The following is a 22,614-nucleotide window of genomic DNA, read 5'->3' as shown; positions in this document are numbered from 1 at the left end:
CTAATGTATTTCTGAGCAGATAGTGTGTAACATTTCTCCTAACCTACACTATGGTATTTCACTTTTAAGATATATTCTAAAGCACAATATTAGATCAAAGCCAGAAATTAATAGATTTTAAAATTCAAGAGAGTGAAAATCAAACATTTACGTACTAATGTTTTTCTCTTTTACTTTGGCTGCCAGGAAGCTTGAAATGACATCTCTAGCCTATGCACAGCAGCTGTATGAGTATCTTAAAAATATGTTTCCTAATCTCTTCATTATCATTTTAATGTATAATATGACTTATCCCAGTAGTTGGAAATTTTATACTTCAGTAAATTCACTTTGCTCTGGTTTCTTGTCCCTATTTCAGCAGATTAACACAAATGTATAAAGCCTTAGAGCAAGGCAAATTCACCTTAGGGTTCTGAAGGTCAGAGGCCTGGAGTGTGAAATGTAGGTGTAGAGGCAGAAATATAGGTGCTGACAGGTCTATTATTCGTAGGAGAAAACACGTGTCTTCCTGTTTGCTACCTCTAGAGGGCGACTGTACCTTTGGATTTATGGCCACTTCCTGGGTCTTCCTTCCTTCCTTCCTTCCTTCCTTCCTTCCTTCCTTCCTTCCTTCCTTCCTTCCTTCCTTCCTCCCTCCCTCCCTCCCTCCCTCCCTCCTTCCTTCTTTCTCCTTTCAGTTTTATATTATGAATTTAATGATACATGATGTGTCTCTTCACACACAATGAGAAAAAGAGACACCTCTAAACTTGTTTTAAAGTGGTCAAGAACAGCTTTTAAAAAGACCTGAGGTTTGGAAAGGAAATCAGTATTTCAGATGCCCTTCAATAGGCAGTTGGGTCCAGGAACTAGTCAGACTATGAACTTCACAAGTTCAAGTCCTCTGTCTTCACCTACTTCTGTCACTCTGAGGCATGCTCTTGCTCTTCCAAATGTCTTGCTTATAGGCTCTCTGTGATCCGATGGGGACCCACCTGCTCACTCAAAATCATTAGCTACATCACCTCTAAGTCTCTGTGACCAGGTGAGGTGACATTCTCAGTGACCGGATCACAGGCACCCAGGGAAACCACTGTCGGCCAAGCGCGTGAATCTAACTCTGCCCCCCTCTGTAGCACCAGGATGGGCTAATAACAGCTCTCTTTGAACTGGAAGCCTTGGTATTTTGTATCTTAGTTGGCATTTTGTTTTTACCGTTTGCTTATGTGTGTGTTTGGGGGCGGGGCATGCACGCAGGTACTTGTCTATTCGTGTGTGGGGCATGCGTACATATCGGGGTTGCATGTATATGCAGATCGCTCTGAGGACCACTTCAGATATTACTCCTCCTCGGATGCCGCCTTGTTCACACTGTGCTGTTTGTTTTTACACAGGGACTCTCACGGGGACCTAGGGCTCACCAATCAGGGTAGGCTAGCCGGCCAGAGAGCCCCAGGGTCTTACCTGTGTTGAGCTCCACTGCTCTGGAATTACAGCATGCCTGGCTTTTTACCTGGAGACAGGGACAGAACACAGTCCTTTGCTCGCACGGCAAGCAACTTACTGACCAAGCCACCCTCTCACCCTCTACGTTTGCATTTCAGTTTGGAAAAATGATGCAGATATCCAAATATCGTGTAAACGCTGTCTGTAACAAAGACCACTCTGTCAGCGTCTTTCCAGGATGGCACACGAGCTGGGCTGAGTTGGAGTTCCTTGTGTAAGGTTTTTTTTTTTTCCATGAAGAGGCTTGCAGGATGCCATTGTTAAGAGGAGCTTTGGTTTGATTTAAGCATCAGCGTTGTTAATACAGTGAGCAGTTATGAAATTAATAGAAATATTTTGAGAGCCCGTCATCAGTTATTTTGACAGACGACCCACTTGTAAACTTTATGGCCTGTGTGAAATATACATTGACTCAGACAAATATCCCTGATATTTCCCATTAATTACTTTGTTTTAACTCTCCATTGCTATGGCATTATTATTTCTAATTTAAAAATGTATCAGTCAACATAAACTTAAGGCTGTTCCTTCGCATCCTCCCTCCTTCATCTCCCCCCCTTCCTACCTTCACAAGTTGGCATAGTCTGGTAGTCTTCCTGCATCAGTCACCTAAGTCGCTAGCATTACAGGCATGAATCACTTTGCTTGATGAATCGAATAATTGTACTGTTTATTGCCTTTTTGTTTAAGTGGTTGGATGGCAAAGAAATAGAACGGTCTGAAAGGATCCAGGCATTGCAGAACTACCCAGCCGTTGAACAGCAAATCAGAGAGCAGGAGAAAGCTTACTGCCTTAGACGGGCCAAAGAGAAAGAGGAGGCTCGGAGGAAACTCGAGGAAGAAGATGAGAGCAAGAAGAACAGCCTCCCAGGCTCTGACGGGCGTTGGTACACAGACACTCACGCTGCTTGGTGCGTACAGGAGTGGTTTGGATTCCTCCCATTAAAACAGCAGCAGTGTTCCTCAAAGCGTTCGCAGCATCAATTATGCTCCAGAATGTAACATGGCAAGGAGGTGGGGCATCATGAGCGTCCCACGACAACAATTCTAGCAGGATTTCTTCCCTTGGAAGGATTGCTTTTCCCAACCAGCAACTTGCATTTGCATCTGAAATTATCCCAAAAGAAATCTCTCTGTACATGTACAGGGAAGATGAACTAACAGGTGTGCCTTATTTTCTAAGGCAGGAATAGTTTAGAAAGTTAAATGCAAATCACACAATTATAAAATGAATAATTCTGATTGCATCCTAAAACATTCTATTTTGTGAATTATATACTGAATACATTTTTAAATGTGATTAATAACCCTCTAATTGATCTTTTATGAGTCTGAATTTTTCATGGTATTTATTTTCTGTGGATCCCAAGTATAGTCCCTTGATTCGATTCCACGTGAGCAAGTTTCAAATAGTTCTTCAAATTGAGAAAATAACAATTATAAAATATTTCAGATGTGTACAAATGCTTTGTAGACAACTAAGCAAGAAGCTATTGTTCTACCCCCAGACAGAATGAGTGACAGCCATGAGTATGCTTGCAGTGAGTCTCTTAGGAGAAAACAATACGTCATGAAAGCATTAGATGCCTGCTGAGTATTCCTCTGGTCCCACCTCATCCTCAATGGTGTCGGCTGCCTTGAAGGCTGCATATATTTTAATGTAGTTGGGTGAGGTGGCTCACAGGCAGGCAAATCTTGTGAGTTCCAAGCCAGCCCGGGCTACACAGTGACAAAATGTCTTAATGGAGTTAAACTTATGTCGGTCCTTTTTGTCTTGCTCATTTAATCACTCCTCCACGACGTGACATCTGTCCGCCTATACTCATCCTTCACGACGTGACATCTGTCTATACTCAAGCTCTGTCTATACTCAAGCTCTGTCAGTGGTGTAGACTAGGGTACTTGCTGACCTATTGAGTCATTAGCTTCATTAGGGAGGAAAAGGAAGCACCTCCCCCAAGGTTTCAGGAAAAACAATGTCACTGAAATTCAGGGCAGGTGACTGAACAGTGAGAAAGATGGGGAGTGAGTGGCAGCCGCCTAGAGGACAGGGTTCCTGCCGACATTTCACGTGGTGGTGACCCGGGACTGTTGCACAGGCAGATGTTAGGAGGGGCATCGATGTCTGAGGTGTTGTAAAGGGATGCTACCAAGGTGGTGGCCACAATAAGAGACTGTGGCCTGAACTGTCAGTGTCAGACTCTCAGGAGTTGTCCCAGAAGGATCAGCCTAGTATATTAACCATGCCATCAGGGAACAGTGGCTGGAGAACTCTTGTGGTGTCTCTGAGAATGACTAAGACACCCAGGGAGAGAGAAGCCATTGTCTGGACAGAGAGGCAACACCAGCAGGGTCACAGGGGCAGTGGTCAAGTGGGCGGTGACACCCACCTACTTCTCCTTCCCATCCTCCCAGGCCAGACTCCAGGCTGGGGAGTCTAACCAGGCCTAAGGATGAGCACAGAGGTGAAAGAGAGATGAGGCAGGGGAGTGGGAGGAGACTGTGCCTCTCTCCCAGGTGAAACCGACTGCGAGTTGGGCCAAGACAGATTGGAACTTGGAGAGGGAATAAACACGAGCCTTCTGTGTAAACTGTAGGCATTTTAAGGCCTGGAAGTGCATCTTAGCTGCAATGAATTTATTCTTGAACAGTGATTGTCGGTTCTGCTGACTGGAGGGAAGAGGGACAAAAGAGCTCTAGAGAGCTCCGACATTAAGGTGGAATTTCATTCATTCTCTAGAGAGCTCTGACATTATGGTGGAATTTCATCCGTTCTCTAGAGGGCTCCGACATTTTGTCACCAGCCACGTGCATTTGGATTCAGTCTGATTTTGAAGACTTAAGTCACTTAGCCAATGCTTCTGCTGGCTTTTCTTTTCTAAAATCTTTTCTGTATTGTATTTATTTATTGAGAATTTCATTTCATGGTTTCTGATGATAGTCTATCCTCTTCGACAACTCCTCCTAGATCTTCCCCTCCCCTTACCCACCTGCTTCATGTTCTCTCTCTTACAAAGCAAAACAAGACCAAAAAACAGTGTTCACTTGTTCGTGTATGAGCACATGCATGCAGTCTCTCTCTCTCTCTCTCTCTCTCTCTCTCTCTCTCTCTCTCTCTCTCTCTCACACACACACACACACACACACACACACACACACACACACACACACTGTCTGATTTGTATTGACCAATTGCACAAGGCACGCGGCCCACCATGGAATGTGGTTGTTATACCACACTCTAGCTCTAGGGCAAAACACTTCCTTTCAGTGATTGGTGTTATTTTATTCAGTGACTCCATTGGAGGAAACTGAGTTTCCTTCTCCAGCAGCCATTAACTGCAAAGCACGTTTGGTAAGGGGTAGGACTTTGCGTCCACTCCCCATTTTCCGTGCTGGGTTTATGTCCCACCTGAAACTTTGCAGGTCTTGTGCATGCTTCCACAGTGGCTGGGAGTTCACGTGTTCATCAGTCTTCATGCATGTGGGAGTTTCCTTGGAATTGTTCATTGCCTCGACCCTTAAAATCTTTATGCCTCCTCTTCCACATAGACCCCTGGGCCTGGTGGGGAGAGGTTTGATAAGACATCTGGTTTAGGACTGAAAGCTCCAAAGTCTCTCATAGCACACAGGCACTCAGTCTAGTTGTGGATCCCTGCAAGAAGTTTTTCTGCTGTGGGAAATCATTGCACTCATTTGTGGGTAACCTGTCACTAGGAGTCACTTATTGCTATGCTCATGTAGGAGAATAGTAGTAGTAGTCTTTCACAAGTAGATGTTTTTTTAAACCATTTTTTTATTCATCTATTTATTTTACATCCTGGCTGCAGCCTCCCTTCCCATCCCCCAATCCTCCCTCTTCTGTCTCCATCCAGGAAAGGGCAGATCTCCTATGAGTATCAAGAAAACATGGCCTATCAAGTTGCAGTAAGACTAAGCACCTCCCCATGGATTAAGGCTGGACAAGGTCACCAAGTATGAGGAGTAGGGTTCCAGAAGCCAGTACAAGAGTCACAGTACTGGAAAACAAGCCTGAACTGGCTTTCTCCTGTGACCAGATTGGTGCCTCGACCAGTTGTCATTAGAGAGGGGTCACCTAGCAACTGATGGAGGCAGATGCAGAGACCCACAGCTAATCATTAGGCAAAATTTGGGGAATCCTGCAAAGGAGGAGGGAAAAGGAGTGTAGGAGCTAGAGGGGTCATGACACTGTGGGAAGGCTCATACAATCGACTAACCTGGCCTCATAGGGGCTCTCAGAGACTGAACCAATAACCAGGGACTGACCTGGGCACCCTGCATATATGTGACAGGAACTCGTAACAGTGGGAACAGGGGCTGTCTCTGACTCTTTTTTAACCATTTTAAGTTTTGGATGGCAAAGGGTGAAAGTAAGGCAACTGGTCACTTTATAGGGAAAAGTCATCTAAGAATGGAGCTAATTTTTCCTGTGATAATTCACCACTATATTGTAGAATGTTAGTGATTCCCCTGTAGGTTGATGTTTCTGTATCAGAAAGAACTTTAGCTCTAGGGCAAAGCATTTCCTTTCAGTTATTTTCATTGTTTTATTCATTGGAATAGTTGAAGTTTATGACATGTAAAGAAACCCAAGCAGAACCTTTTTTCTATTTTCTGCCTGTAGTATGTAAATTTCATTAATTTTGTCCCTTCAATGCTTTTATAAAATAGTGTTCTTCCTAAAGATCAATTAAATGAGAATTTTTCATTAACAATTCCCAAACCTAATGAATACTGAGCAATATTGGTAGTTGTAAAGGGAAGCCTTCCCTCCAGCCTGGTTCCAGAGCCGCATGAGTCCCAAATAAACACACAGGAGGCTATATTCATTATGAAGCTGTTGGCCTTGTTTGTTCCTTATTGGCTAGCTCTGACTTAAGTAATCATCCCATAATTGTTAATCTAAGTATGTCTCTTACTGGAGAAGTTTCCGGGCTTCCTACTCCATGGCTTTACATCTTGACTCCCTGTGTTTCTCCTTCCCAGAGTCCTCCTGGACTCCTAGTCCCAGGTACCTTGGTTCCCTATTGGCCAACAGTGCTTTATTGACATATACACAGGACTTCTCCCATCATCTCCTCTTTTCTGTCTAAACAAAAAGAAAGGTCTTAACTTTAATATAGTCAAATTATATATATAACAGAACAGTTATCAAGTAAGAACATAGTTACAACATTTTGTCTATCAACATTCAGCAAGATTTAAAGAAAATATCATCCATCCCATCCTTGTGAGTCCAAAGTTCTATATGTAGCTTATCTTTTATCATAACTAAGGAAAACTATAATTATAACTATCTGTCTTCAACTCCATCAAAGACCACAGAAGGATAATATGTAAACACTAGAACTGACAGAGACATCTTACTGCCTGGACAGTCACCCAAAGTTCCTCTGTAATGTTGGGGCATCCATCTTCAGCCCATAGGCCACAGTGTGTCTGGAACACTTCTCAGCAAAGCAGGAAATTTCAAACTTTCCATCTGCATCAGCAGTCTGTCAGTCATTTTTCTGTGTCCTGCAGAAAGTCTTGTAGACTCTTCCATGAAGCAGGAACCCTGTAGGACTGTATGAGTTCAGCAGTCACTTTCCTGTGGGTCCTGCATGTCCAGATTATACAGCAAAAGTCCAGAAGTCTAGGCAAGAGCAGTTTCTTGCCCAAATGTCTAATCTTGTCATGTTGAAAGCAAACTCCATAATGAGTTTCTTCGATGCCCATCTTCCTCTCAGATGTAATTGGTGATGCCAGGAGCAGACATTTCTCATTGTCAAGAAAAACTCTAAAACATTTTAAATGCCATTTTCTGAAGGTCTTTGAAAGGTTTGAAGACTATCTCTCTCAAATACATCTCTATATATCTAGAAAACCTAACTTACCTAACTATAAATTCTGACTATTATAACTATCTATAGTCTGTATTTAATTATGCATTATGTTTTAAAAGATCAGTATAAGCACAATACTTAATCAAGAGGAGAAATATACACATCACAAAATTGACCTTGAATTTGTCTCAATAAATGAAAAACCATAGCAATACAAAGTACTCATTTCCATACCATAACCCCCCTTTTTCCTTTAAGAAGAGATTGGTTGTGATCATTAACCAATTATAAACAACCCATTTAAATGTAAACAAAGATTTATAAACAAGATGTGAATTAGAACGTCGCTCATTCCAAACTGCTTCATGCTGGAAGGGGGCGCTGTTCATACCATGGGGATCATGACAAAACTCAGAAACCTGTATAAGTCCTTAGTTTCAGGGTCTGTAAGACTGCATCATCTTAGCTGTTTTAGATGTTGAATCACTTGGGCCATTGCTTCCGGGGGTCTTAGTTCATCAAACCACAGAAACCTGGAAGGAATCCTCAGCTTTTCATTTTCTGTAGAAACATAGACAAAAACTCCTTTCCAAAGTAACATATCCTTATACTTACATTTTGAATTCAAGGCATTTTTAAAAGGTATAAGTTGAATTAATTCAGCAGCATTTATAATCAAGCGTGTTTTAGCAGTTGTTCCTTCCTAAGCAATCAAAAAACTGAAAAACACAATAGTGTACAGTATCCAGACTTTCTGTGTATTTTTCATCTTTACGTGGCATATTTATTTATCTATTATTATTACTGTATTTCTTTTACTTTTACTTATTTATTTATTTCACTGAGACAGGGTTTCTCTTTGGAAATCAGCCTGCCTCTGCCTCTGCAGCAAATCCTACCGGCTTGTGCCACCACTGCCGGCTTCTCTATTTATTTAACATTATGTCGTTTCTTTTTTCTCTCTCAATCTTACATATATTTTTAAACACACTGTAAACCTTTAGAAGTTTTTCTTCATCCAAGTCTGACTTTACTGTAAATCTTTATGTTTTTCTGGCCACGTGTCTTATCTGTTAAAACCACGGCTGTTTAAACTGCCATTTTTCCAAGATGGCGGGCATAAGTGTGATTCCAGCTCACTGTCTCAGTCTATGTTGAGATCCAGCAAAAGCTGCCGGCTAGGAGATGTGGTCACTGCCACTTCCAGCTGTATGTACACACCTTTCAATTGCTGGCGGAGCCTCTTAAAAGAACCTCAGTTTTTATTTTTTAATGCTGAGTCAGGAAGCCTCACTTAAGCCAGCCTCGTGAATCTCTGCTTGTCACTAGCAAAATAGAGCACACCTGAGAAAAATGCTGCTACCAAAAATCTGTGCTTCTCTCCAATCTTTTGTTTCTAAAATTCCTTTAAAGCTTTTGTCATTCTACATGGAAATTCATCATCCCACTCCTGATCACCATTATGTAAAGGGAAGCCTTTCCTTGAGAGAAGCCTTCCCTCCAGCCTGGTTCCAGAGCCACATCAGTCCCAAATAAACACACAGGAGGCTATATTAATTATGAAGCTGTTGGCCTTGCTTGTTTCTTATTGGCTAGCTCTGACTTAAGTAATCATCCCATAATTGTTAATCTAAGTATGTCTCTTACTGGAGAAGTTTCCGGGCTTCCTACCTCATGGCGTTACATCTTGACTCCCTGTGTTTCTCCTACCCAGAGTCCTCCTGGACTTCCAGTCCCACATATCTTTGTTCCCTATTGGCCAACAGTGCTTTATTGACATATACACAGGACTTCCCCCAACAGTTAGTGTTTTACTCTTTTATTTTTTGTCCTTTTTAGGGGGTCCACCACTCAGCTCCCAGAAAAATCACACATGGAGGCTTATTCTTGCTTATGAATGCCCAGCCTCAGCTTGGCTTGTTTTGCCAGCTGTCCGTAACTTAAATTGTCCCATCTATCCTTTGCCTCTGGGCTTTTCCATTTCCTTACTTCTGTGTATCTTTCTTTCATTCTTACTCCATGGCTGCTGGGTGGCTGGGTGGCTGACCCCTGACCCCCTCCTCTCCTTGTTCTCTTGCTCAGTTCTCCTTATACTCTGCCTGCCAGCCCTGCCCATCCTTGCTCCTGCCTCACTATTGGCCATTCAGATCTTTATTAGGACCATTATGTGTTTTAGACAGGCTCAGTAACACAGCTTCACAGGGTTAGACAAATTCAGCATAAACAAAAGTCACACACCTTAAAATAATATTCTTCAACACAGTAATTATTTAACATACCTAGAACTAATAGCTTTAGGTAAGCTTACATTGAATAGCATTTTCTTTAACAGAGTGTGTATTCTGGGGAGCGGTGAGGGGAGAGAATTCATGCCAGTGTTTAATGTTTATGGGCATCATTTTCTCTCTGCTAGAACAGAACCATGTCCCGAAAGTGGTCTCATGCTCTATCTTGCTCAGGATTCCGGCTCGGTAAATGTCTTGAATTCATGGTGAGCAAATGTTGAGTAGTTCATAGAGTACTCATTCAATTACACAGAGAGATCATTTAATTTCCAGACAATAACAAGGCAGGATAAAAGAAGAGGGGGCTGCTACCAGATGAGGCAGCACAATCGGAAGTTAACGGGAAAAATAAAGTGGAGGACACACCACAAAAGCTCCTCTTGTCTCTCCAGATCGTTCACAGGGAGTGATTCTTGAAGAGCCTGGAGGTCAAACGACCAGACTGTCTGTTAGAGCCAGAACCAGGAGCAGCATAGACAAGGGGTGGTGTGATGGGGGCAGGGCCGGATGTGGGGATGATGTGATGGGGGCAGGGCCGGATGTGGGGATGATGTGATGGGGGCAGGGCCGGATGTGGGGATGATGTGATGGGGGCAGGGCCGGATGTGGGGATGATGTGATGGGGGCAGGGCCGGATGTGGGGAAACTGCAGAGGTTCAGTGTTGTACATGTTCAGCGGATCTTCAGAACCTCCTACGAGACACTACAGGGACCCATGGGTTCCCCCTACAAGACACTACAGGGGCCCATGGGTCCCACTCGGGTTCTCTGAACTAGGCCTGATGATAGCTCAGAACCTCTACTATGTCTAGAGCTCCCAAGCCAACTCGTAATAATGAGGCATTTGCACACTCAGCCTAGATACTGCAGTATCTTTAAGATGGATGAGGAGGGATCTGTGTTGATGCCGAGGCAATAATTTCCTCCAACTTAGCTCATGTGAGCTCCCAAGGACATTTGTCGCTCTCAGATACGATGTTAGCAGAGGGAAGCATTAAAGATGAAGTTTCTGTGTCCATTCCTGGGCTCACGTGCTCTGTTTTCTTTGCCCCAGTCCATCTTCCGTGGAGAACAAAGACCACCTCCAGGTACCAGAAACACAAGAAGAGGGACGTGGCGGGAAGAAATCAGATGAAAGCGAAGAGGACATGGCATTCTGGAACAAACCCTCCTTGTTCACTCCCGAATCTAGATTGGAAACTCTTAGACACATGGAGAAACAGCGTAAAGCCCAAGAAAAACAAAGGTATTCTGTTTTCCCCCCTGTGATTGAATGAGACAGCACTCTCACATGGACTGTGTGTTCATGACTGTGTGTGTTTTACCTGTTGTCTGTGCCAAACCATTATTAATCATCACCCATGAATCTTAAATATGTTTTCATTGAATTTTATTGGTTAACTTCTATTAACATAAAATACAAGTTTAGAACATCATGGATTTTGTATTATCTCTTTTGATGGGATTTTGTTTTACCTCTTTACACATATCTAGAAATAGCATGGCCTAGGTTGGAAATACAACCTAAGCCTCAAAGGAGAAGATTGTTCTGTGGGATGAATGCATTTCTGTAAGTCTGTTCTGTATATTTGCAAAACGAAGAATTAGAGTTAGTTTCATTAAGCCACTTTGAAGAGTCTAGATGTAATTTCGCGACTTCTTAATTTCTAGGGTCTGTAAGCAATGCTCTGTCAACTGCACATTTTCAGAAATGGGCTCTGCTTCTTCCCACTCCAAGTCAGTGCTGAACTCTAGAATGTAAAGCGTGCCCACTAACAGGGCTACTTGGGATTTGTGAGTTTGGGAATGTCCTCAGTGAGCTAGTTGTCTGTGTGGCAATGAGATGAATGAAAAGTGATGGTTTCTGTGATTGTCAGTGGAAAGCAAGAAACCAAGTGGAAAGATGACCCAAAACACCATGCTTTGTGGTCCAGCACTTTCCCTGGCAGGCATGCACCCCTTGACTTAATCCCCAGATCTACACAACAAAGTAAACTTCCACGGCGTGTCTTTGCATGTTAAATATACCACCGCTGTTTTCTGCCATCAGCGTGTAAAAAGCAGACACGTTTTTAACAGCTGTGAGGTGCTTCTCAACGTTATGTGCCGCCATGGAGCCAATCAGCCCTGCACTGATAGACATTCTTAGCAATTCTGGACTTGCCACTGCAAATGATGCCGTAAGAACTGTCAGTTTACACATCCCATATATACCAGTATTTTTATTTCCACAGGGTAGATTTCACTTGTATTTCAGAAATTGTAATTTTAACTAAAGCAGCCGTTCCATACACACACGTGGAGAATTGACAGTTATCTGGGTAAATCATGCATAAAATAGACTCATTTAAATATTCATGAGTATCTCGTGAAAGGGAATTTACTTTCCCAATTCAAATTCTCTGGCAAATTGTCTTGGTCACATTTTTAGCTTTGGAGACACAACTGTAGCCATGTAAAACTTGGCTCGGTTTTAGAATTGAGAGGACTGACACTGGGAGTGAGCTGTGAGTATACTCTGACAAATGCCTGGCTAAGTTTCTTAAAGTATTTTGCAAAGATGTATTAGTAATGTTTATACTCGCTTTGCTTCCCCTGACTGCGGCTGCGCCTTGGTCTCTCCCGTCACCCTCAACCTTAAGTGGAAATAAGAAGGAAGCGAAGCCGCCCCGGACGCTGGTCACTAAAGATGGGAAGGTGCTGAATGTCAACGAAGCCAAGTATGTGAGGGCAGGTGGAGCCCCTGGGGAGGCACCAGCGCACACGCGTGCTGCTGTGGCCTACACGACAGGCTGGGAGAACGCTGACCACTGGGGATGAGTTTGACGAGTGTGACAGGGATGTCACTTTGCCCATGGTTAAAAGCCAGACGTCTCCGATGGTTCCTAGTGCACAATTCTCCTGGTTTCTAGAAATCGATCCTGACATATGCAAATCTGAGTTATTTATGCATCCCGTGAAATCTTGGACCATATACAGTTTTATGCCTGAAAACTGTCACGGCATCATTGCTGTGTTTATGACGTTTTGAAACTCTGTCACAAGCAATCTGTCTGAGAACACCGAGGCACTCCTTTGTGTCTACATTTTCCCTGGAACACATCTACAGAGCACTCAGAAGCTAGGGAAAGGCACTGCTATAAATACCTCAGTCAGGGAGAGAGGAAAACCTGGAAATTCTCTTGTCTCAGAATACCTGAGCAACCCTGTCTGTCTGTCTGTCTCTCTATCTATCTGTCTGAAAGCTGAGAATAAGAAAGCATAGGCACGGTGCCTTTTATAATCACAATGCAGATGACAAGCCTATGAGCTAAATCTCATTAGCTTCATTTCATTACTCAAAACCCATTTATTGACATCATTTCATTTCCTATGTCATTACACAACAAAGACAATCTAGAGTCATTCCAGGCATTCCTCATCTTCATGGACAGCATGCTTGGCCCACAGAATACCATCTCTCTATGCCAGCGATGGGGCCAAAGTCACACAGTTATTAAGCTGATGCATCGGACTTGTACACACTGTCCCAGTGGGATGATTTCCACCACTGAGACTCCAGTCTCTGGTGTGGCATGCCCTCCTTTCGTCCAGCAGACAGGAATGCGGCTCCAGACACTAGCCTAGGTATGCTGGTGTGGAAGTGGGCGTGACGGGAGCTGCTTTCACAGAGCCTGAAAGCCTAAGGGGAAGATACTCTGTCTTCAGCTTCAGTGGGGACATTTTCTTGGACACAGCGCCAATCTTCCCACCACACTAACTATCCCACCTGCTCTAAAGGCAGTGCTCTATGAAGAGATTACTCTCTACAGCCCCCTAGCCCCTCTATTGCTTGGATGCCCCTCCTCCTTCATGCCCCAGGTCATCTGTCCTCATCAGAATCATATGCCCTTACAGCTATCCCAGTTTCCTCTCTCCTGTGCCCGTCTGCCATCCACTGCATTTTCTGACCTTACAGATCCATCATCATTCTCACCCTTTCCTTCAGGCTCTTTCTATCTCTGTCCAGTGACTAATTGCAGAACTTCTGCTTCCACCATTGACCCCTTGTTTCTCTCCGACAACCTCAGGTGAAGCTATAGCCCTCAGCAACTCCTGCAGCCTTTCCCTAAACTCCCCCAGCCCCTGTGGCTGTTCATCCCTTCTTCCTAGTCTTCCACATAGCCCCAGTCAGTCCCGAACCACCTTCCCTCTCAGTTCATGGAAGATCCCAGCACTTAGGTCCCCATTTCTCCGCCTCGCCAACCCCACCGTCAGTCCTGGTGGCTCTTCACACGTCATTGACCCCTGAGCTCAGACACAGGATCCTGGTCTCATTCCTCCACTTGCTGCTGTCGGTAGCCCATGTCCTGAGCTTTAACCGCATCAACTCATCTAATGTCATCTCCAGTGTAATAGACTCTGTCCACTCCAGCAGTCACAGGCTCCATTCACACAGGAATCCACAGGCTCTCCAGCTTTGCGTATGCTCCCGACACTGTGTTCTCCTCCTGATTTGGTTTTTGTATCCCTCACAAAAATTCTTTGTCAGAAGAGTCTTCCGCTTCCTCTTTCCCTCTGTCCGTCCTCACCAGCTCACACGTCCATCCAGGCATTGTGGCGTCCCTCCTGCTCCGTGTGCAGGGAGTGGCGTATCCACCTTTACCTGCTGCTCCTTGCGCGAGCGTGCAAGGCTACAGGTCTCAAGTCCACCATGTTTGCCCTGTACCGTCCCGATGAACATCCTCCCAGTCGCTTGCAGGCAGGGGTCACGCCTCTTCCTCCTCCTCCTCACCTCCAGCACTGCCTTATGCTCCCATAGCCCTAACCAAAGGCCTTGTTTCTTCACTGAAAATATGAAGTCAACCAGGCATCTTCTGTTTACTGTAGTAGACACTAGTCTCCTTCTACGACGGCTGCACTCCCTTGCTGGCTCACTGATCCAACTTCTCTTGCCATCAAAGGCTTAGCTTCTCAGCGACTCCTGCTCTCCCACAGCATTTCTCTCCACTGAACCAGCAGCACCAGCATAGGGGCAGATTTCGATAACTCTTTCCTTAACGGAAACAAGACCTCCCTTTCTCCAGTTTCTGTCAACTCCTGCTTCTCTGCCCCAAGCAGTAGCCAGATTTCTTAGCAGACTTGTCAGTACTCCGTCTCTGATTTTTTTTACTATGCATTTCTTCTTCCTATTTTTTGGGGGGTGGGTTTCAATGCAGGGTTTCCCTCTGTTGCTCTGGTTGTCCTGGAACTCACTTTGTAGACCAGGCTGGCCTTGAACTCACAGAGATCCACCTGCCTCCCATGTGCTGGTATTAAAGGCGTGTGCCACCATTGCTTGGTTCTTTGCAATTCTTCATGAATATTGCATTATCCAAAAACGCTCTTAGCCCCATCATTTGCACAGTGAGGATGCAAAGCCCAGGCCCCACCGTACTCTACCTTGGGAATTTGGAACCAGTAGAGCCCCCTCCTTGAGAAAGCAGCTCTTCCTCTTGCCCTTATGGTTGGTTGCATCTTCTTCTTCTATGAGTTTTAGACAAAGTTTCTCAGCTGTGTGTGTGTGTGTGTGTGTGTGTGATGTTTTCCTGTTTTCTGGGTCAGGACTTCATGAAATCCTCTGTCTTTTCCCAGCACAGAGAAATGAAAGTGATCACAAAGCCCCACCCCTAATCTTGAAGCTATTTGCAGGTGACATCTTCTGGTAGAGCAGATGAAGTGACAGTGGGTATATCAACCTCACCCCAGGACAGGCCCAAGTACAGGAATACAGAGAGAGAGAGAGGAGAGAGAGAGAGAGAGAGAGAGAGAGAGAGCGCATGAGATTCGATAGACAGAGGCGTGGGGACAATCTAGGAGGACTTAGGGGGAGAAAAAAGAATATAATAAAGTATATCATATGAACAAACTTTCAATCTGACAAAAATAAATAATTAAAATTAAATCCTGTAGTTTTCACCACAGTGTTCATACTATTCTTAACAGTCCCTGCCTTGCCCCTGAGTTCAAGGCTGCGATAGTCAGCTAGGTGGCATCAGTTTGTTGGTACAGAAGGCTGGAAAAGAACAACTGCGTTCTGTTTCCCTACTTACTGCTCTCAACTCCCCACCAAGCTCACCCCCATTGTCTCCAGTTCAGCAACAGTTATCTACCCGTTGGCGCTAAAACCCAAATCCCTTGGTTCCTGATTCTCCTCTCCTTGGCTTTTATCAATGATCACCATATACTTTTATTTTCTTAGTACCAGAGACCAACTATGCATCAACTCCTTCACTTATGTCTTAGAGTGGGCTGCTACCTTTTGCCTAGACAATTAATTACAAGCTTGATAAGAAGTCTCCATGATTCATGTGCGAGCGTCATCTGTTATTCTCAGCTGAATAAGGGAATTGGTCAGGGAAGGACTGATTTTTTTTAAAGGGAAATTCCTGGGAAGTGCCTACAACACATTCCTTCATACGTCCTAACCTTGGCTCAAGGGAGGATAGAAAACGGTGTCTTTATTCTGTGTAGCCATGTTCTTCATTGGGTTTCATTGCTAGAAATCAAGGGAAAGTTGTAGGGACTTTTCTAGTGATCCTCAACCCAGGAAAACAAAGACCCTCTAAAACTAGTTTTAAGTTACACAGGAAGAGAGTTCAAATCAGCTGACTATCGAGTTGTGGGGTTAGCAAGCAAAGTAGAGGGGACAGCACACAGAAGGCTCCCACGAGGTGAGGCGCGCAGGCGCGGCTTGTGTGAGACCCCCAAGAAGCCCTGCACGGTTAGATTGTTGGGAACAACAAGAGTCCCTGCCACAGCAGACCGGAAGCGAATAGCCAAGTTTAGAGGTTAATTTGTGTTTTCCAAACAATTTACTGTATATTGTTTAGTGCTGATGGGTTTTTACCAATTACAGCTTTATAAGTAAGTCACTCAAACTGGAACTGACCAAGTAATTCTGTGGAATATACGGCCAGTGTAGCAGTTCTACTGAGGACCAGGGAGTGTAGTTGAAGGGTCAGGGCCTTTGACTCTTTCCTATCCAGTTCCTGTGCCTCCTCTCTGAGCATCTCCATCATCGTGAAACTCAGTTTCTTTAACAGGTCTTAAAAAATATGTCGTAAATCACTGGCTGTGTCTCAGCCTTTCCCAGAATGAAAAGGGGGGACACAACATGAAAGTGGATGACAAAATATGGCAAGAAAACAGAAGGAAGGCTGCCAGGGACCTGAGGAGCCGGGTGCTGGAAGCACAGCCCGCAGAGGCGGCTTTCCCGTCCCCAGAAGGACATCCATGCTCTCACTGGGTTCTAGCAAACTCAAATGCAGAAGAGCATTTCAGCCACCAGGTGTCTCCATCTCTGCACCAAACAAAAGGGAGTGCTTTGCATAGAATTTACCTCAAAAACTCCCATGTCAACAAAGTCAGCAAGAGTGATTTGCCAATAGGCTACCAGCATAGATGTCTTATTGTCTAATTAGCAAAGCAAGTTTGGCATCGAGGGTTTTTATATAGCAGTTGTATTTTACTTTCGATTATATAATGGGGTTATCATTACAATGTACTAAAGTCCCCCCACCTCATGTGTCCTTTATAGACTTGATTTCTCTTTGAAAGATGATGAGAAACACAACCAGATCATCCTGGACCTGGCCGTCTATAGGTAAAGCATTTATTATTATACATCATACCCATGGCCCTCCCATCAGATCTCTTTCTAGGTAACAACCCCTTGAGTTCTGAAGCATGGAAATAGAAGTCAGTTTGCTGTTTTAATGAGAGAGAGAGAGAGTGTTCACTGTGGTTTTTAAAAAAAGAATTATTATTTTTATTTTATATGTATGGATGTTTGCCTGTATGAATGTATGTGCACTGTGTAACACGCCTGGTGCCCACGGAGGACGAAATAGGGCACTGGAGTCCCTGGAGCTGGAGCCACAGGTGGTCATGAGCCATTGTGCTGAGAACCTCAACGCAGGTCCTCTGCAAGAGCAACAAGTACTCTTAGCCTGAGCCGTCGCTACGTCCGTCACTGTAGACATCTGTCACTGCATTTTTAAATGCACAAAGATGAAAAGGTTGAAACCATTGGCCCCATGGCTATGGACTCTTGCACCATGCTGGCAGAGCTGAGATGATTCTCAGAGCTGTGATATTTCTGATGCTCCTGTCTCAAGCACTGTCGTTCAGCCATTTGTACCTTCCAGGGAAAGATGCTCCCATCCCAGAGGTGCAGGTCCAGGGCACCTGCAGAGCAGCTGCAGGGCACAGATGCATCTGCAAAGCAGAGAGTGGCCATTGGCCCGGAGTGTGGTGGATGCAGCATTCCCAGCTCCTAAAACACTAGGGGCTTCGAATAAAATATTCATGGAAGAATATAACAAACCATTTTTGTTTTTGCAAACCTCTGGTTTTTCAGACCTCAGATATTTTTGGGCTAGGGGCAATCAATGCCAAGTGTACTTGTATGTCTAAAAATGAGATTGCTGATATATTGAATTTCCTCTGGACCAGGAATAATTTAAGGCCAGCATTTTAGGACCAGTTTGGTGTGGACATTGAAAACTTTCTTCATCTAAAGTGGTCTTGTACGCATGCTTCCATGTTTTACTTCTTTGGGCTGGATGTTTGTTTTTCAACAATTCCCAGATGTGGTGTGCTTGATTTTGAAGGTACATGGATACTTCCTTGATTGAGGTTGATGTACAACCAACTTATGTTCGAGTAACGGTCAAAGGAAAGGTAGGCATAACCATGAGCGTTGCCGTTTTAAATATAAGTCCTGACCTAAGCTGCGTGGTCCCAGTTTTTAAAAAAATATATATATCACCTAATCAGAAAAACTAGAACCCAACCAGTGCACTGTTTGTTAGGCAAGCGGGTTTATACCACAGGATGGTATACAGTGGGAATGGCCGTTACCCTCTTGGATTTTGAGAATATGAATGCTTTAGATCTGCCCCTGGTGCACGGTAGACTTCCAAAGTTCATACTATGGCCATAAAGTTAAACTGGATGCCCATTCTAAGTGGTCAGTGAGTTCGTTCATGGAAAGTAAAATTTTACCATTTTTTATGTCTTATTTTTAATTTTAAAATTTAAATTAGAAACAAGGTTGCTTCACTTGTCAATCCCAGGTCCCTCTCCCTCCCCTCCTCCCAAGCCCTCCCACCAACCCCCTCATCCTCCCCTCCCCCAATCCTCATTCCTTTCTCCAGGGAGGGTGAGACCTTCCATGGAGGATCTCCAGAGTCTGTCATTTCATCCAGGGTAGGGCCTAGGCCCTCCCCCAAGAGTCCAGGCTGAGAGTGCATCTCTCATTGTGGATGGACACCCAAAGTCCGTTTGTATGCCAGGGATAAATACTGATCTAATACCCAAGGACCCATAGATTGCCTAGGCCTCCTCACTGACACCCACACTCACGCAGTCTGGATCAGTCCCATGCTGGATTCCCAGCCATCAGCCTGGGGTTCAAGAGCTAACCCTTGTTCAGGTCAGCTGTTCCTGTGGGTTAAACAAGCCAAGTCTTGCCACCTATATCATTTTGAAGTAGTATTTTTTTCTGATTCTGAGCATTCATTTGGGTTAGCCCAGAGAGACATTCAAATAGACATATATTGATGTTTTATCTAAAAGTGAGCCTTCCACTCTAAATGGACTCATGGAGATTTTACTGATTGTGGCTGTCGAATACTCCTTAGACTGTCCTAAATCCAGCTAACACGGTTCATGTGTGCCGAGAACAGCCTATATAGTGCATTTTGATGCATCTGAACAGCTGTCTCAATTTAACAGCGTGTGATGAGTTTGTAGTGGAAAGGCCCCTCGAGGTGGGCTTTTGTTTTAACATGCCCGTGTTCTCCATGGCCCCTTGTTCTCTCGCCCCCAGCCATTTCAGCTCGCCCTCTCTGCGGAGGTGCAGCCCGACATTAGCTCTGCCAAACGGTCTCAGACAACAGGACACCTGCTCATCTGCATGCCCAAGGTAGGAAATGACATTTGGACAGATTTCCAGTCTGAGTGTGTTGGGTCTCAAAGGACTGTGACTTGTTAGGGATGATGAGGACTTTTTGTTGTTGTTGTTTGTTTTTGTTTTTTTGAGATGGATTTCCCTGTGTAGCTTTGGAACCTGTCCTGGAACTAGCTCTTGTAGATGAGACCAGTTTCCAACTCACAGAGATCCTCCTGCCTCTGTCTCCCGAGTGTTGGGATTAAAGGTGTGCGCTACCACCACCTGGCATTAATGAGGACTTCTGATGCCCTTAGTTGAGAAAACCAGAAACACTCTCACCTCTGCTCATGTAGGAAAACTAAGGCCTCTCAGGAGAAATTTCTGAGACTGGGGTGTATCCGAGGCCCAAAGTGACTCATCCTTCCAATCTGGTCACTTCTGCAGGCCAGAGTCTGGGTAGCACTTGGAGTGCCAGACCCCATGGTGTTTCTAAGTGAGACTGGGTCCAATGATCCTGTCTGCTGCTGCATAGGAGTCTAGCTGGCCTTGGTTCTCTAAAGATACTGCATTTGATTTCTAAATGTTTAGCTTGATAGTTTGCAGCTTTGGAAAAGTTAGTATTACTTCCAGGCTTCCAGTTTGTATGAATTTTAAAGATAGGAATGTGAAGAAAACTCACAATATAAACAGCATTCTGTGATGTTGGTAATATAGCTTTTTTTAATAATGTAAAACTTGTTATTTCTTCCTTAAATTTATTCCTTAGAGGGAAAGTGGCTGATGTTCTATTTATATTTTCACATGGCAGGGGGTCAAGTTGATTCAGTTAAAAACATTTATTGCATTGAATACCTGCCTGCTGTCAGCTGCTGGGTGAAAGATGAATATGAAACTTTATGTCTTTAATGATTCTAATTGGGAGACATGATTATAAGTATATAACTTTGTCACAGTCTGAGAAAAACCATCATGGAAGCATGTGCTAGAAATAGTGACGTTGCTGACTAATTCAATAAATAATTGTGTGACCGATTTTGAAAGGTCGGTTGGCTGTGATTCACGGACGACAGAGCCGCTAAATGGCAAGGGGACAAGAAGGGTGAGGCACACGTGTGGCCGCAAAGTGACTGGGTGTGGCTGCGGCGGGGGACAGATGTCAGAGAGGACAGGAAAGGAGAGCCAGAGGCTCATGGGAAGAATCTGTGGTGACGTCCACTTGAAGCATCACTCCTGATGCAGGTTCTTATCGTGGATGGGCTAGGAAAGCCAGAGAGGCAGCCCCTGGGTAAATCCAACAGAGCAGCAGCTCCCCCTGGACTTCCTTCTTCAGTGTGGTGAGTGCATAGCAGCAGTCAGGTGATGAATGGACCCAGAGACCACAAACGGTTAAACAGAAACGATTGTTTTCAGTGGCGCCAGGAAGCCTGCTGAAGATAAACAGACAGTAAGATTGAGAAGGCTGCCTGAAGGCATATGACGAGGCCTTGTAGACGGGAGGATCAAGGAAAGCCCACATAAAAAAATAAGGCACCCATAGAAGCATGACATTTGTGGTGGTCTGGGTGGGCTCATATATTTGAATGCTTGGTCACCAGAGAGTGTAGCTGTTTGAAAGGATTAAAGGGGTTAGAAGGTGTGGTCTTGTTGCAGTAGGTGTGGCTTTGTTGGAGGAAGTGTGTCACAGGGGGCGTGGGTCAGATTTGAGGTTTCAGTGTTGCAGGAAGTAGCTCTCAGCTGCTTCTCCAGGGCCCTGTATGCTGCCGTGCTCCCTGCCATGACGATGTGGACTGACCCTCTGAAGCTGTAAGGAAGCTCCCAGTCAAACACTTTCTTTTATGGGTTGCCTTGGTCATGCTGTCTCTTTGAAGCAACAGTAACTAAGACAACATTTAGCTGACATTCCTACGATACAGTTGATCCAGGCATGTAAAGATGATGTGCTAAGCAGAAAGGAAAGCGAGTAAAAAGAAAACCGACGGGAATGGGGCTACTACATGAGAGAAAAGTCTAGAATAATTGAAACAATGAATGAAGTGGGAAGAAGATGCCAGAAATACCGGCTGAAGCTGCTTTTACAGTCTTCTGGGCTATAACAAAGAACATAAATATGAGTCCAGGAACCAAGGGAAGCCACTGATAGCTCTTGAGCAGGCATTAAAACCTATGCTTTTAAAAAGTTTTATTCATTTTAAATGGCGTGTGTGTGTGTGTGTGTGTGTGTGTGTGTGTGCGCGCGTGCGTGCGCATGCACATGGGTGCAGAGTCCAAAGTGGCCAGAAGAGGGAGTCAGAGCCTCTGGATCTGGGGTTGCAGGTAATTGTGAGCCTTTACTTCAACATGGATGGATTCTGGGGCTGAAACCAAGTCCTCTGTAAGAACAGTACACTCTTTGCATAGCTAAGCCATTCTTTCAGCCCAAAAAACATTTTAAAGAAGTCATTCTGCCTTCTGTGTGGATTAAGAACCAAACAGTGGAAAAACTGACTCAGAATACCAAGAAGTGAGAAGTTTTTGCAGCGAGGGAGCCCTATTGGGAGGCGCCAGACAGGTGGTGAGTCACCAGCTTGAGGATATATTCTCAGGGGATGCCAAAAAAGATTCAGGAAAATCAAAGATGCTTTACCTTACAGGCATATTCTGGCGTCATATCAGCTGGGGAGGCCTCTGAAGGATTCGAGGAAAGCGGGTCATAGTCTCACGTACTGATTTTAAATAATTATGCCTCCGGTCATCTAGCTGAATTCTTAGATAGCCTTGAGCTCTGTGGAAATAACTGATCAGAGGTCAGGACCTGGAATCGTGAGCATGGAGATGGTGGGTAGGAAGGGGGTGCCTGTCAGGGTCCAGATGGAGCAGGCTCGTGGTGGAGCCAAGGAGACATAGCCGCCACCTGAGAGCAGGGCGAGAAAGAGCCAGCATGCTGCAGTGTGGTGAGTAATCAGTGAACTGGGAAGACCATCGGACGAATGTTCAATGCACCAGAGAAGTCTAGAGAATACATCTTCTCCAGAAGGAAGCCGAGTCCAAGGAAGACACAGATGTGTTCCCTGCATTTGTCAAAATGGAGGCCACAGGGATGAGA

General features: G+C 44.6%; 1 protein-coding gene across 1 annotated transcript in view; it reads left to right on the top strand.

Annotated features, from left to right (window-relative positions):
• Positions 1–22,614, top strand: part of Dnaaf11 (dynein axonemal assembly factor 11) — an 86,394-nt gene that overhangs the window by 30,158 nt on the left and 33,622 nt on the right. The window contains exons 5-10 of the mRNA XM_005078701.4: positions 2,176–2,396; positions 10,671–10,862; positions 12,259–12,336; positions 17,175–17,240; positions 18,250–18,319; positions 19,470–19,565. Of these exons, the coding sequence (XP_005078758.3) occupies positions 2,176–2,396; positions 10,671–10,862; positions 12,259–12,336; positions 17,175–17,240; positions 18,250–18,319; positions 19,470–19,565 (723 nt within the window). The remainder of the gene's footprint in view (positions 1–2,175; positions 2,397–10,670; positions 10,863–12,258; positions 12,337–17,174; positions 17,241–18,249; positions 18,320–19,469; positions 19,566–22,614) is intronic.

The sequence above is a fragment of the Mesocricetus auratus genome, unplaced genomic scaffold (assembly GCF_017639785.1).
Source record: "Mesocricetus auratus isolate SY011 unplaced genomic scaffold, BCM_Maur_2.0 Super-Scaffold_100023, whole genome shotgun sequence".
NCBI classification, from domain to species: Eukaryota; Metazoa; Chordata; class Mammalia; order Rodentia; family Cricetidae; genus Mesocricetus; species Mesocricetus auratus.
This window is presented reverse-complemented; position numbering and strand designations above follow the sequence as displayed.